We start from the raw sequence: 16,173 nt of genomic DNA, 5'->3' as shown, positions 1-16,173 counted from the left end.
GTCCTGGAGTGCTGGAATTAAAGGATTGTGCCACCACTGTCAGTCTATTATGGTAAATCTTGCTGTATTTTCCAAACGTTTAGTGCACAGTAATGGGGCTGGGTTTGGTGTAGGAAAACTGAACCTCACTTTCAAGTCCTCCAAGAGGGTCATCCCAACATATACTCACTGCCAGATTCATGATTTACGTACGTGTACGTACACACACACACGTTTTCTCTTTTTCCTTCAGCTCTTCCTGTTTACCTTAGGAGGTTGCATTTGCTTTGCGTTTTCAGTGCTGCGGGTCGAACCCAGCCCTCAACCATGCCAGTCAAGTGGTCTGCCCTTAAGCTTCACCCCTGAACGCCTTTTGCCTTTTATTTATTTACTTATTTATTTGTACACATAAACGCCTGCAGGACGCACAGACGTTCTGACGGCCACTGACAGACTGCAAAGAGCAAGCAAAAGCCTCGCCCCACTCCCGATCTCCCTGCAGCCAGGATTGCCGGTCTGTGGCGAGGCAGAGCCACTAGGGTCAGCTGAGCGGCGCGACCTTGGGTCAGGCTGGGCCACTCACCCGCTGACCTTGCGGGGGAGGGGGTGGCTCTGCTTTCTGCCCAGCTACGCCGCGGACCCGAGGTCTCGGGTGGTGCCCAAGCGCCACGACTCGCCAGGCTTCCACAGCCCTACGCCCCCGGAGTACGGGCCTCGCCAGCTCCGGCCGCCTTCGGGGTGGACGCTACTCTGCGCCGGGAGTGAGGGGCGGGCGAGATTCCCGAAAGCCGCCTGAGCTGCGCACGCGCGACGGCGCCCGCGGACCCGCGCGCCCTGACGCAGCCGACGCCGCGCGCCCAAAATGGCGGCGCGGTCGTCGTCGGGGGCGGCGGCGGTAGAGGGGGCGGTGGCGGTGGCGACGGCGGCCGTGAGTGCGGCGCGGGGCCTGGGCCGGGGGCAATGAGGCTGGCCCGCCGCGGAGCCGTGTAGCCGACGCCCAGACCCTCCTCCCCGCCTCCGCCGAGCCGGGGGCGCGCGCGCGTGGCCGTCTGCCGCAGCCTTCCCCCTCCCTCTCTCTCTCTCCCGACTCCGAGGCCCCCGCACGGCTCCCCACCAGGGCCCGGAGGATGATGAAGCTCAAGTCGAACCAGACCCGCACCTACGACGGCGACGGCTACAAAAAGAGGGCCGCGTGCCTGTGCTTCCGCAGCGAGAGCGAGGAGGAGGTGAGGCCGGGGCGGGGGGTCTGGGAGTGCGGGGCGCGGCCCGGAGGGCTCCGGACGCGGGGCTGAGGCAGGGGGATGGTACTCTGTGACGACCGCCGTTCCTCCCCGCCGCCCCGGGCAGCCGCGCTGACCCGGGAAGAGCGGCTCCGCGCTTGGCAGCTCGGCACACGTGCACGAGGCGCAGGCCGGCCTTTGTGGCTGAGCCCAGGGCCGCCGGGGCAGGTTTGGGGCTGGCCGTGGAGCTGCGGCTGCCGGCGGCGGGCGGGAGGGCGAGCCCTGGCGGGGACAGAAGATCCTGGGCGCCGTGCACCAGCCAGAGCCAGCCGTTTGAGGCCAACGTTGAGTTGGGAGGCCGGATGGTGGGGCCCGAAGAGAATGAACACTGGATAAAATTGTTTTTGTGTGCATCGAAAATTTTCAAAGACATTAAATGCTGTATTTATTAAGATCTTTATCCTGACAGTTCGGTTGTGCCCTATAGGATAACCTGTAAGATACGCTCGGAAAATAGAAAATTTTTAGTCTGTTTCTTTTTGCTTAAGGAACTTTAAAAAAAAAATCTCAGCTTCACAAAGCCGTTTCTGTGGTGATGAAGGGAATGCCGAAAAGGCGCATGTTTTGTAAATCCACAAAGAATAGCTGCTTCGGGAATTCGTCGGATGCCTGTGGGAACACATTTCTGTCGTGTGCACGGTGGTCATGGCAGTTAGCTTGGAAACCATGAAGGACAGTGAAACTGAGCGTTTGACCCCGGCCGCCAGCGGTGGGCTGTGGTGGCCGGGCTGCAGTACAGGGCAGCGTGTTGAAATGGGGGAACTCGACCCGTTAGTTTTGAAAAGCCGTGATGAAACAGACGGCTGGAGTGCCAGGAGTCCCTGTCCGGAGATGTTTAGGAGGAGGAGGGAATTTAAATGACTGCTTGAAGAAAAGCAGTGAAAGCGTTCTTTGTACTGTTGAGGGATTGCTGGGGATGGCTTCAGCAGCAGAGTTCGGAAATGTATACTTTGTTACTTTGCGTTTATTACAAAGGTCCTCGAGGGAGGCGTTGTCAGCGGGGTCCTGTCTTAAATGCTGAGCGGGTTTTAGAATCCGTTCTTAAGTAAAGTAAAACCGTCATTCATGAGGAACTTCAAGAGGCTTTGTTCTTTGTGTTATCACATGGGAAGTCAGATGGGATCTGGGAGGGGGGCTGTCTACCGGAGGGACAGCTAATTAGCATAATAGCTTGCCGCACTACAGTGCTGTGGTTAAGCCTGTACCCCAGTTACAGTAGAAGGTTGTGTAATTTAGTCACGTGAGTGCGGCAAGACTTTATGTTTTAAAAAGATTGCCCTAGAGGTTGAAGATGTGAGTATTTTGGATAAATACTGGAAACTTAAGATCCTAAGCAAAGGAACAACCGAGTTTTACTTTTTGGTTGAAAGTTTTATGATGGTCGACAGCAGCTTTGATGTGCATGCGTGTTTGTGTTTTGGCCACCCTTGGTCTTGTATAGGTCAGACCAGGCGTAGGACCTGATTTGTAGGAGCTTAAAGTTTTAAACTGTTAAGAGACGCTTTAAAGCATTTGCTTGATGGTGGAGTTTCCTTTATTGAATTTCTTTTTGTATGTTGGTTGGTTAATGAACAGAACAATCGTGTGAATCTTGAATTATTGATTCCGTGGGTGCCGTAGTCATAGTCTGGTAAGAACAACGTTAATGGGCACAAGCTGGTTAGAGACTTGTTCTGGTCAGTGAAACAGACAGGCTTTCAACGCAGAGCCCACTAAGGGGCAGCCCTCAGCGGTTATCTGTCCCTGCCCAGAGGGTTTCTGATAGTCTCTTAGTTCAGAGAAAGTAATCTCTAGGGTACTGTTTAACTCTCAGATTATATAATTGTGTTGGAAGGGAAGTGATTTGTTAGTTCCAGGGAAGCTTTTATGTTCTCAGTAGATGTGCCAGAGACTGGAAGTGTTAGCTGCCACCATTGTGGGGAAAGTGAAATTCACACTTAAAAGGGCATTCAGCCCAATTTTATTTTTTTAATTGGAACTAATGGCTTTCATCAAGAGAATTGTTAACATTATTTTTGCACAGTGCAACAGTAATGTAAATGTAAACAGGACCTTGAGGATTTTTTTTCCCCTTTTTGTTTTTCGAGACAGAGTTTCTCTGTAGCTTTGTAGCATGTCCTAGAACTTGCTCTGTAGATCAAGCTGGCCTCGAACTCACAGAGATCTGCCTGTCACTGCCTCCCAGAGTGCTGGGATTAATTCACTACCAACTACCCAATGATTTTTATTTATTTATTTTTTTAAACACTGCCTTGATATTTTTTAAAAATTTATTTATTATATATACGGTATTCTGCCTGCATATATCCCTATAAGTCAGAAGAGGGAACCATATCTCATTATAGATGGTTGTGAGCCACCATGTGGTTGTAGGAATCGAACTCAGGACCTCTGGAAGAACAGCCAGTGCTCTTAACCTCTGAGTCATCTCTCCAGCCCCCGGTGATTTTAAATGTAATTAGCCAATGTCAAAAAACATACATACGGTGTGAAGAAAGAGATTATAACATTAAGAAATAATTGACCAAAATCACTCAGCCCTGGGAAGCTGTAGTCACAGGCCCAGCAGTAAGAGCAGCAGAAAGTGATCCAACCGGAGTGTGTGCAGTCATTGAGCACACACTGAAGGTGAGATTGTCTATACAGTAATGGGAGAGATGGGTAGGAGAGAGCTTAGAGCTGGCGGGGGGGGGGGGTGCAGAAGGGATGGAGAATTAGAAAAACCTACCCAGTAGCATTGTGCTGGTGGGTTTTCTTCTAAACTTCTGGCTGTTTTTCTTGTTGATAAATTGAAATTAATAGGAAAAAGTCCCCTGCTTATGAATAACATTTCTGTAAACGGGTATTTAATATAGCTGACATTGTTATTGCAGTGCTGTACCCCGAATGATTACCATACTCATAAGCTGGTTCCCAGCCCTGGGCTCCCTGGAGGTGAATTGTGTGCTTAGTCCGTGTTTGCTTAGGTTTGTCATTCTTTGTCATTCTTGTCTTTGTGGAGGTTTTCAGGGTGAAACACCCATGAAGAAGGATCGCTCTGTGTGTGTGTGTGTGTGTGTGTGTGTGTGTGTGTGAGAGAGAGAGAGAGAGAGAGAGAGAGAGAGAGAGACTTTAGAAAGACCGCAGATGCATTTCATGAAGGAAGTCACTGCTTAGTTAAGTGCACAGGCCCACTGGAAAGGGCTGAACAGCTACTGTAGGATTTTGCGCATAGATACCTTTTATCCCATTTAGGGGCGAAACCTAAGAGTAGGCCATTCATTATGTGGGTGGCATAGGAGACAAAGTCAGCTTTGGCTGGCCTTGAACTCCCAATCTCCCGCCTCCATTTAAGTATTGGGAATACACACCCAGCTGAAATACTAGCTATTTCTTCTTCTGTTTTTTCCCCCTTCAGTGCTGAGGATTGAACTCAGCCCCTTGCAGGCTATGCAAGTGCTCTATCAGTAAGTCACATCCACAACCCACAGTTTTGTTTTTATCTTGAAATCTTGGCTCCACAAAGATTAGCAAATCAATATACTTTTATGTTTTTTTAATTGATTGGGTAATGCAGTTCATCTTTGTATATTTGACTTTGACTCTCTTAGAGCCGTCCCAGAAAGACTGCTCTTCTTCCTCTACTCCTCTTTTCTGGAACCTCCGTGGGGGACGGCTTGTTTGTGCTCTGTACCCTTAGTAGGAGGGCTGAGGAGTGTGGCCCTGGCTTTTCAAACAGTTGAAATCTCTCAGAATGAACAGTGATGGACACTGCTCTGAGAAAGATCAGCCATGCAGAGTGCACACCAGGTAACGTGCCAGTGCCTGAGAGTCAGCTGCCATCACCCGAAGGGCTGCAGTAGCCCAGATTAGTGAGCCTTTTTATTTATTTCTTTTTGGTTTTTAAGACAGGGTTTCCCAATAGCTATAGAACCAGTTCTGCAGCCGGGCAGTGGTGGCGCACGCCTTTAATCCCAGCACTCAGGAAACAGAGGCAGGTGGATCTCTGTGAGTTTGAGGCCAGCCTGGTCTACAAGAGCTGGCCTTGAATTTACAGAGATCTGCCTGCCTCTGTCTCCTGAGTGCTGGGATTAAAGGTGTGTGCCATAACTGCCTGTTTTTTGAGGCAGGCTTTCTCTGCTGCTAAGCAGGCCAGGCTAGCTGGTCTCCACCCCTGTCTGACTATTGGGAGTGCTAGGATTGCAAAAGGGTGCCATTATCTGACTTTTGTGAGTTGAGGGATGACTGGCAGCTCTTCCTAGCCCCGTCTGTTTCCTGAAAGACAGGTTACCACCTAATGGCTTTCTGTGGTGTGGTGTTAGGTTTGCCTGTTGGTGTTTTCTCAGACCCTTGAGCTCCCCAAGGTGATGGGGAGTGGACTGACTCTGGAGATCTCAGTGGATAGAAACTCTGGTGGCCTGAGTGTTTGTCTCTGAAATCCCTCAGAGGGACTGGTAGAGGACGTCACTGCAGACCACACCTACCAGCAAGCTCTAGAGAGGCTGGAAAGCACTGGTGCAGTCCCTGGGCGGTAACCTGACAGAGGCTTCAGCACATCTCAGCATGATGGGGAGTCCTGGCTCTGGGCGTCTTGGCTGTTGTCCAGCAGTACAGTCTTCTAAGGTAGAGTGGGGTATTTCTGCTTTTCATTTCTCTAAAGTAGTTGTGGCAGCTTTTATCTATTTCCCCTCGATCCCAGGGTGTGGGCACCATACAAGAATTTTTATTTATTTTCTCATGTTTCAAATATGTTGTGTAGGGAGGCTTCTAACTCACTGCGTATGCCTGGAAGGTCTTGTGCTCTCATTCCTCCTGCCTTGTTCAGTGTCCCCTCCCCCAAGTACTGGGATTACAGGCACTAACCACCATAAACAGCTGCCCTTTTTTTCTTAATTAATTTATTTATTTTTGGTTTTTCAAGATAGGGTTTCTCTGTGTAGCCCTAGCTGTCCTGGAACTCACTTTGTAGACCAGGCTGGCCTCGAGCTCACAGAGACCCACCTGCCTCTGTCTCCTGAGTGCTGGGATTAAAGGTGTGCACCACCACTTTTAAAACTACTCCTTGCCTTAACCATACTTCCTGCTTTTAAATGATTTTTATTTGTCAATCACAAGTTGCACATCTTCTGTGTGTAGCTGTCTGTTTCTCCATTTCCTGGTGCAGGCGAGAAGGTCTGTCTTTAAGACTCTCCTACTTGTTTTATCACCTTCTTTCTTCAGTGTGTATGTACATGTGTGTAGCTACACTGTGGAGGCCAGAGGTCAGCCTGTCGTTCTCATTTGTTATCCATCTTATATTTTTAAGGCAGGCCTCTTACTAGCCTGGAGCCCACTGATGAAGGTTAAGCTGACCTGCCAGTGGGGCCCAGACCCACCTGAATCTACTTCCTCAGTGCCTGGATTATAAGCATGAACACTACATTCTCTATTAAAGAAAACATGGGCTCTGGGTATTGAACTCAGGTCCTTATGGTGGCCCAGCAAGTGTTTTACCAGTTAAGCTAACTCCCCAGGCGCACGCACACAGGCACTCACATACATACACATCTACACACACCTGCACACACCCGCACAGGTGTGTGTGAGAAAAGACTATTCTGTTAAGAAAAGTAAAGGTGCTGGAGAGATGACTCAACAGTTGAGAGCACTGGCTGCTCCTCTAGACCACCCGGGTTCAATTCTTAGCACCATAGGAGGCAGCTCACAGCCTCCTGTCACTCCAGCTCTGGGATCTGGCTCCATCTTCTGGCTTCTGCGGGTGTACGTCACACACATAAAAATAAAATGAATCTTGCTGGGTGGCGGTTGCTCACACCTTTAGTCCCAGCACTTGAGAGACAGAAGCAGGTGGATTTCTGTGAGTCGAGGCCAGCCTGGCCTACAAAGAGTTCCAGGATATGTTACATAGACAAACCCTGTCTTGTAAAACAAAAAATAAATAAATAAATGAGTAGAATAAAATAAAATGATTCTTAAAAACCAGGGAAAAAAGTAACATATCTCCTGAGATGTCCAGCTCTCCCCTTTGTGGCAAACTCCCTCAGTAATCATGTCCCTTCTTCTCTACCATCCTCTCCTGGACTCTCCAGGCAGGTGATTTTCTCTAAAGTTCATTCTGGCAGAGTCCTAAACGCTTTCAGGGCCAGTGACCAATCTGAAGTCCTCATGTTGCTTGCTCTTTTTTTTTTTTTTTTTTTTTTTTTTGTCCTTTTGGAGACAGGTTTGTTTGTTTAGCTCATGCTGGCCAGGAACTCAATGTTGTAGCTGAACATGATTTTGAATCTACCACACCTAGCTCCCCTCCCTTCTGTATGAATTAACCTTCCTTTCTTTTTTTCTTTCTTTCTTTCTTTTTTTTTTTTTTTGTTTTTTGTTTTTTGATACAAGGTTTTGCTGCAGCTTTAGAACCTGTCCAGGAACTAGTTCTTGTAGAACAGGCTGGCTTGTTTTTGTTTTTGCTTTTTGAGACAGGGTTTCTTGGTGTTAATAGCCCTGACTATTCTGGAAATCATTCTGTAAACCAGGCTGGCTTTGAACTCACATATATATAACACACACACCCATCTCTGCTGGGATTTAAGGCGTGTGCCACCACCGCCCAGCTGCTTTGAATTTTTTCTTTGCCACACTTCTGTGGCATCTCTCTTCCATGGCCCTTCTGGATTCCTTGGGCTTTCTGACTTGGTTGCGGTGTGTGAGGGATAGTTTGGGACCGCCTCTACTAAGTAGTTGGGGCTTCACACTGATTACATTCAGAAGCCTATTTTTAGCTCTGAGCTCTCCTGAAATCAGGACTGATGCCTAGCAATATACTCCATAGTTCCATTTGGGAACCTGATAGACACCTCAAATTTCAGATGCTGGAATGATTCTGCTTTGTTTCTTTATTTCTTTTTGACAGGATTTCAACTGCGTAGACCAGGTTATTTTTGGAACCTGTGATCCTCCTGCTTCAACCTCTCAAGTGTTGGGATTATAGAAATGCCTAAAGAGCCCTGCTTGTGTGTGTGTGTGTGTGTGTGTGTGTGTGTGTGAGAGAGAGAGAGAGAGAGAGAGAGAGAGGAAGTGGGTTTGAGATTGGACTCAGACCTCATGCCTGCTAGCTAAGCATTCACTTTTCCACCTATAATATACCCCCAACCTTCAAATATTTTTATTCCAGTCTCAAAACCTCTAAACAGCCAGCTACAAAAACCTGCCTCTCCTGTAGCAATATCAGACTCCGTACACTGAGGAAAAGAAGTCTCCTCTTTCTGTTGTTAGTCTTCTTCTTGCTGTGTAGCTCAGGTTGGAGACCTCGGGGTTACCCTTGGCTTTTCCTGTTTCTTCCTCTAATCTGGCTGGAATCCCACTGCAGCCATATTTTTCTAGCCTAGTCCTCTCTTGCTTCTCTCCTGGATGGTGCCATGACTTCTTGATTGGTCTCCCTGCTTGTGCCTTTCTCCACCCCAGCTCACTCTTCTAAACCCAGAGTCAGATCATTTCCCTTGCAGAGCAAGTCCCATGGCCCTGCTCTGGAGCTACCATCATCCATCTCTTCCTCCTGCCTCTTTGCCGTTCCTGTTTTCCAGTTATCTGGCCTCAGTGTTCTTTCTCTCCCATGTTGCCTGCCAGGTTTATTCCTCATGCTTAATCCTTTGCTTAGTCATTAGACCATCTTTATGAAGCATATTAAACCAGGCGGTGGTGGCGCATGCCTTTAGTCTCAGCATTTGGGAGGCAGAGAGGTAGATGGATCTCTGTGAGCTCAAGACGAGCCTGGTCTACCGAGTGAGTTCTGGGACAGCCAGGGCTACACAGAGAAACCCTGTCTTGAAAAATGAAAAGAAGAAGCATATTAAAGCATAGTTCTGGCCTGTCGTCATTGCCAGGCTCTGGTGCTGCTTTTGTCTTGTCAGCACACAGCACCATGAAATACAACGAGTATTTGTGATTGCCCACTTACTCTAGAGTGCAAACTGCTCCTTAGGATAGACACATTGTCTTTTTATTTATTTACTTACTTTAACAATTGCTTCTCTATCCTGGGTACTTAGAAAGAGAGATGCTGAGTGCTGTTTGTTAAGTCTGTGACTGGATGGGTGAGCCCTGGGCAGTCAGTCTCTGCATCCACTATTGTGTAATGGAAGAATTAATAACCAACACTCACAAAATACTAGTATTTGTAGGAACTCACTAATGAGTGTGTTCTGAGAAATCTCCTTTCTTCCCATAAATCCAGACTCTTAGTGAAAGGGTGTTTGATAATGTTGAGTGTCAACCCAGTAGAGTTTATGTTTCTTATATTGTAAATTTTGAGGGGGTAGAGAAAAAAATTGCTTTGTTATTTTTAGTTAGACATTTGTCTGCAGGTTTGTGAGTATAGGTGTTCACAGAGGATAGAGGAGGCAGCAGCTCCCTCTGGAGTTTCAGGTCATCGTAAGCTGCCTGACCTGGGTGTTGGGAATCAAACTTGGGTCTTTTAAAAGAGCAGTACATGCCTGAAACTGCTCAGCCATCTCTCTAGTCCCTGGAGGGAGGTTTTGAGACAGTACCTTGCTCTGTAACCTCACCTGTCCTCAAACTCACAGAGCCTAGGCTGACCTTGCACCTGTCAATCCTCTGCCTCAGCCTCCAGGGTGCTGGAATTTCAGGCACGATAATCTTCTGGAAGAACATACAGGATTTCTTTAGACATTGAAGTGTAGCATCAGGAAGGATCTGTGTGGGGATCTGTGTTGCTAGACCCCAAGCCTAGTGGTGTAGTACCCGAGGCCAGAGCATTTTCTTTCTGCTGACATCCTAGAATCTTTTTTTGGTTGTTTTGTTTTGTTTTTGAGACAGGGTTTCTCTGTGTAGCCCTGGCTGTCCTGGAACTTGGTCAGTAGACCAGGTTAGCCTCAAACTCAGAGATCCACCTGCCTCTGCTTAAAGTACTTTAATCCCTTAAAGTACAGGGATTAAAGGTGTGTGCTACTATTGCCTAGTGTATCCAGATTCTTCTTAGTAATATTTTGTTCCAGCTCTGTCCTGGAACCTTTTTTGCCAGTATATAAATAGAGTTACATAAACTGAAATCATGGAGTCAGTAATGTTTAGTTACCTGATAGTGGTTCAGAGCCAACAATGTATGTCAAATTTGTGGGGTTTTTTTTTTGTTTGTTTGTTTTGTTTTGTTTTTTGAGACAGGGTTTCTCTATGTAGTCCTGGCACACTTGCTCTGTAGACTAGACTGACCTCAAACTCACAGAGGTCCTCCTGCCTGCACCATCACTACCCGGGTGTATGTCAAATTTGGAACCTGAAGTTATTCTGAAGTTAATAAGGAAACTAAAGTTGATAAGATATTGTCAGATTTTTTTTTCCTATGGTCATCATTCTCTTCCCTCTCTCTTCCTACCTCCTTATTAGACAGGGTCTGACATGTATGCTGATCTCACATCTGTGAACTCGTCAGCTTCCTGCTGCTCTCCTAAGAGTTGGGATCACAGGTGCTCACTGCCAGGCCTTCTTTCTTCTTTTTGAGGTCAAGGTTGTTGCTCATGTGAGTATGGAGGCTGGAGATTGGTGCTGGGTACCCTCCTCACCTGCTTTTTTATTTAATTGTGTGATTGTTTTGCCTGCATGTCTGTATACACTACAGAATTCTGAGGAGGGTGCCATTCCTTGGAACTGGAACCAGGGATGCTTGTGCATCACCATATGGGAGCTGAGAACTAAACTCAGATCCCCCTCAAATCTCCCCAGCCCCGTTTTATTTTGTTTGCTTAAACATAGTTTTTCTTGGGCTGGAGAGATAGCTTAGTTACTGAGAGCTTTTGCTGTTCTTTTTTTTTTTTTTTTTGTTTTTTCGAGACATGGTTTCTCTGTGTTTTTGGAGCCTGTCCTGGAACTAGCTCTTGTAGACCAGGCTGGTCTCGAACTCACAGAGATCCGCCTGCCTCTGCCTCCCGAGTGCTGGGATTAAAGGCGAGCGCCACCACCGCCCGACAGCTTTTGCTGTCCTTACAGAGATCTCAGGCTTCGTTTCCAGCACCCACACAGGCTCACAACTGCCTTTATGTAACATTCAGTCCCAGGGACTCCGACACCTTTCCCAGCCTTCACGGGCACCTGCCTGTGGTGGTGCACGTGCACACACAGAGAAGATCTTTCTTTCTTCTTTGTTTCTCTGTGTAGACCAGGCTGGCCTGGAGCTCAGAGATCCACCTGCTCCTGCCACGTAAGTGCTGGGATTAAAGGCACACACCACTACCACCTGGCAAAAAAATTTTTAAAATATCTATATTGCCCTTTTTTAAAAAAAGATATATATATATATATATATATATATATATATATATATGTTGTTCTGTCTGCATGTATGATGTATGCTTGCTGGCCAGAATAGGGGCCAGATCTCATTATAGATGATTGTGAGCCAGCATGTGGTTGCTGGGAATTGAACTCAGGACTCTGGAAGAGCAGCCAGTGCTCTTAACTGTTGAGCCATTTCTCCAGCCCCTATATATATTATGTTTGGGGTTTTTGGGTGGGGGCATATGCATGCACGTCAGAACAACTTTTAGGAGTCAGCTCTCTGATGTGGGATTCCCCTCTGTATGCTGTGAGTAGCACTGGTTAATAAAGAAACTGCTTTGGACCTATAGCAGGGCAGAACAGAGGTAGATGGGGAAAACTAAACTGAATGCTGAAAAAAAAAAGGTGGAGTCAGGAGAAGCCATGTAACCACTTGGGACAGATGGCAACCCACCGAAACTTTGCTAGTAGGCCACAACCTCATGGTAATGCATAGATTAATTTAAGATATGAATTAGCCGAAAATACACTTAAGCTAACAATACTTAGGCCAAACAGTATTGCAAGTAATATAGTTTCTGTGTGATTATTTCGGTAGTCTGGGCAGCTGGGAAACGAATAAGCAGCCTCCAACCATGGCTCTCCTTCCATGATGTGGATCCTAGGGCTTGAACTCAGGTTGTCAGCCTTGTTGGTAGCAAATCCCATTATCCACTGAACTATTTTCCAGCCCCAAGAAGCAGTTAGTTTTTATGACATGCTTTTTGTGTGACTTAATATGAACTCTGGCTATGGTGCTCACCCTGTCAAGTGTATGTGGCTATTAAATGCTTTCATTTGCTGCTGCTTTGCCGAGATGACTCAGTTGCTGGATTCATTCAGCCGCCATTAACTTGAGGGGACCAAACCTGGCTCAGGGCTTGTGTATGTGCTACAGTGGTTGGCATTGGTTTCTTTCCCAGAGGTTTTGTAGTATATATAGTTTGCCTTCAATAGCAAGATGAAGTGGGTGAGATGGTGCGTGTATGCAGGCACTTGGGAGGTAGAAGTAGGAGGATCAGGGATTCCGACCTACCCTAGGCTATCCATATTAGACCCTGTCTCAGAAAGCAAAAACCAGACTAAAACATAAGAAGATGAAACATTCAGATTTAATTCAGATAGTAAGTTAAGAAAATAGTTCAGAAAGGTTCTAGGTATAACGACTTTATCTCTCAGCTGGGCATGGTGGTACACGCCTTTAATCCCAGCAGTGGCAGGTGGATCTGAGATGAAGGTCAGCCTGTAGGTCAGAAACCATTCCTAAGATGCTGACTTGAGATTTCTGTCAGGCACTACAAACTTTCTCTCAAAAAGTCATTATTTCTTGTGATGGGAAATTATATAGTGCTATCTAGAAAGACTCTTTAAACCAGGGGTGGTGACGCACACCTTTAATCCCAGTATTTAGGAGGCAGAGGCAGGTAGAGCTCTGTGAGTTTGAGGCTAGCCTGGTCTCCAGAGCTGCAGAGAAACCCTGTCTCGAAAAACTAAACAACAAAACAAGCAAAAAACCCAAAACATTTAAGTAGAAGAGTTTTTGAAGTGTAAACTGTGGACTGTGTTTGTTTGCAAGAACAGGCTAGTGTGAGACAGATTTAATGGGCAGGGGTGTTTATAGGGGTTCGGAAGGATCTGTGAGGATGAGTTGGGGTGCCCAGGGCAACTTTGGGAGTATGAGGTTCCAGGTGTAGACAGCTTGGTTGTATTGGGTTAGCCTCAAGAGGAACATGCTTGGTCTGGTGAGAGGAGACGGCTCGGTGGGTAAAGTCACACTGTCTACTGCTAAGCCTGATGATCTGAGTGGGATCCTAGGACAGCACTAATTCAGTAATTTGTTCTCTGACCTACAAACACAGGCTGTATCTCGTGTGCACACTGTGTGCATGGTTGGGACAGCACAAATGAAATAAATAAAAACATGTTGGGCAGTGGTGGTGCACGCCTTTAATCTCTGCACTTGGGAGGCAGAGGCAGGTGGATCTCTGTGAATTCAAGGCCAGCTTGGTCTACAAGAGGTAGTTCCAGGACAGGCACCAAAGCTGCAGAGAAACCCTGTCTAAGAAAGAAGGGGGGGAGGTGGATAAAGAACTGTAATAAAGTAACATTTCAGGCAAAAAGTCTTCTGCTAGCCAGGCCATAAAAATTCAAAGGTCGGGGCCTGGTTCTTAGAGCCCATTTGTCTCAGAGTTGCTGGTAAAGAAAACTTGTCTCCTGCTTGCCTAGTGGCTCCATGTGTGCTGAGAGTGAGGGAAGGGTGTTCTGAGCAAAGGGTTGGCCAGAGATGCTAGAAGTGATAAACATCCCTGTCCCTGTCCCCACAGCCACACCACCCCCCATCCCCCAGGGGTTTCTCTGTGAAGAGTCCTGGCTGTCCTGAAACTCACTTTGTAGACCAGGCTGATCTGGAACTCAGAGATCTGCCTGCCTCTCCCCTTCCCCCTTCAACCCTCCCACAAGGTCCCCATACTTCCAATTTACTCAGGAGATCTGTCTTTTTCTACTTTCTACTTCGCATGTAGATTAGATCTATGGAAGTCTCTCTTAGTGTCCTCATTGTTGTCTAAGTTCTCTGGGATTGTGGTTTGTAGGCTGGCTTTCTTTGATTTATGTTTAAAAACCACCTATGAGTGAGTACATATGATAATTGTCTTTCTGTGTCTGGGTTACCTCACTCAAAATAATGTTTCCTAGCTTCATCCATTTTCCTGCAAAAATCAAGCTGTCGTTATTTTTTTCTGCTTGTAATATTCCATTGTGTAAATGTACCACATTTTCCTTATCCATTCTTTGGTCGAGGGACATTTAGGTTGTTTCCAGGTTCTGGCTATGACAAACAAAGCTGCTATGAACATAGGTGAGCACACGTCCTTGTGGCACGATTGAGCATCCTTTGGATATATACCCAAAAGTGGTATTACTGGGTCTTGAGGAAGGTTGTTTCCTAATTTTCTGAGAAATTGCCACACTGACATCCAAAGGGGCTGGCTGTATCAACTTGCATTCCCACCAGCAATGCAGAAGTGTTCGAAAGGGAAGATTTATTGGTGCTGTATCATTTACTTTGACAGGGCTTTCTGGAGGAGGGCAGATGGAGCTTAGACAGTCTCAAACTCTGTCAGCCTGGAAGGGGCTTTAGCTATGACTTGTCCATCCACCTCAGCAAAAGACGGGAGCTGAAACCAAGAAGGCAGCTCAGCTCTGTCTGCGGTGCATAAGGCAGGGCATGCATTTCATTTTGGCAAATTCACAAAAGGAACTGAATAAGTAAAATGGAAAGGCTTGAACAAAAGTATATTTCTAAAATGGACTCAGATACACAAACTGGTGGTGTATGCAGGTCTAGCAGCGGCCTCTGCTGCCGTCACCATAGCAGCAGATGATCACGAATCTTGGCACCAGTGCATGTGTGCTGTGGGCAGGAGCTTAGCTTGTCAGAAGCATGGCTATTTTGGGCAAGTCTCAGAACAGAATTGAAGCCTGCTTTACTATTCGTTTTTCCATTATAAAGATGTTTCACAGCTGTTATACAAATTATTTTTATTAACATTTTTTATTTTATGTGTATATCTGTGTACCATGTGTGCACCTGATACCCTTGAGGACCAGAAGAGGGTGCCAGATGCTTTGGAACCATAGTTACAAACGGTTGTGAGCCACAGTGTGAGTGCTGGGAACCAAACCCTGGTCCTTTGTAAGAGCAGCAGTGCTCTTCCCTGCTGAGCTGTGTTCTCTAACCCCTCTTTTTATTTTGAGACAGGGTCTAACAATGCAGCGCTCTGTCCTAGAACTCATTATGTAGACCAGGCAGACCTTGAAGCCTCTGCTCCTGGGTTACGGTCTCAGATTATATCCTCTTAGAGTCCACCAGATTGTGACATACTTGCCTTCTAAAATGTTTCTTGCGTGTGGTTAGCCCTTGGTGGCATTGTGTGGTCCCTCTTCCATCAGGTCCATACCACCATTCAGTCTCCAAGTTAACGTCCTCCATTGTGTACGAAGGACATTCCTTTTCCCAGTCAGTAGATTCGTTTGACTTCGTGAATGATTTATGTGTATGTTTATGATGTCTCAGTACATATAATAAACATTTTTCCAGTCTAAATTCTGTGCATGCTTTTAATGGCTTTGTGCTTGTTACGCAGGTAAATAATCTGATTTACAGGGCTGTAGAAATGGCAAACAGTTAAGAGCACTGGTTGCTCTTTCAGAGGATCTGGGTTTGGTTCCCAGCACCCACATGGAAACTCACAGCTACCTAGAACACCTGTCCTTTTATGGCCTCCAGGGGCATCAGGCACACATATAGTATACAAATATAAATGTAGGCAAAAATACCCATATTCACAAAATAAAATGTTTTTAAAAATCTGATTAACCTGTTCTACTCTAGAGTTGGCTGTGATGACTTAGTTCTGTATCCCCAGAATTCAAGGGCCTGAGTCAGAAGCATTGCTGTGGGTGTAAGGCCACACAGCAAGTTCCAGAGCAGCCTGGACTGCAGAGTGAGACTCTGTCTCAAAAACAAATAATTATAGAAGTAAGGGGATAAATGAAAATCCTAAGTCAGCATTCCTCTCTGTTGGGATAACACTATTACATCAGAAAATGCAGTAGT

General features: G+C 46.6%; 1 protein-coding gene across 1 annotated transcript in view; it reads left to right on the top strand.

The window, feature by feature from the left end:
- Window positions 1-808: 808 nt before the first annotated feature.
- The window catches only part of Nudt3 (nudix hydrolase 3), a 48,122-nt gene continuing 32,757 nt past the window's right edge, over window positions 809-16,173 (top strand). Inside the window, exon 1 of the mRNA XM_041634769.1 lies at window positions 809-1,205. Within this exon, the coding sequence (XP_041490703.1) occupies window positions 1,107-1,205 (99 nt within the window). The 5' untranslated portion in view covers window positions 809-1,106. The remainder of the gene's footprint in view (window positions 1,206-16,173) is intronic.

The sequence above is a fragment of the Microtus oregoni genome, unplaced genomic scaffold, assembly GCF_018167655.1.
Source record: "Microtus oregoni isolate MIOR12 unplaced genomic scaffold, Mior012 000046F_ref0000063, whole genome shotgun sequence".
In the NCBI taxonomy this organism is placed as follows: domain Eukaryota; kingdom Metazoa; phylum Chordata; class Mammalia; order Rodentia; family Cricetidae; genus Microtus; species Microtus oregoni.
Note: the sequence above shows the minus strand (reverse complement) of the source record. Positions and strands in the feature narration are given on the sequence as shown.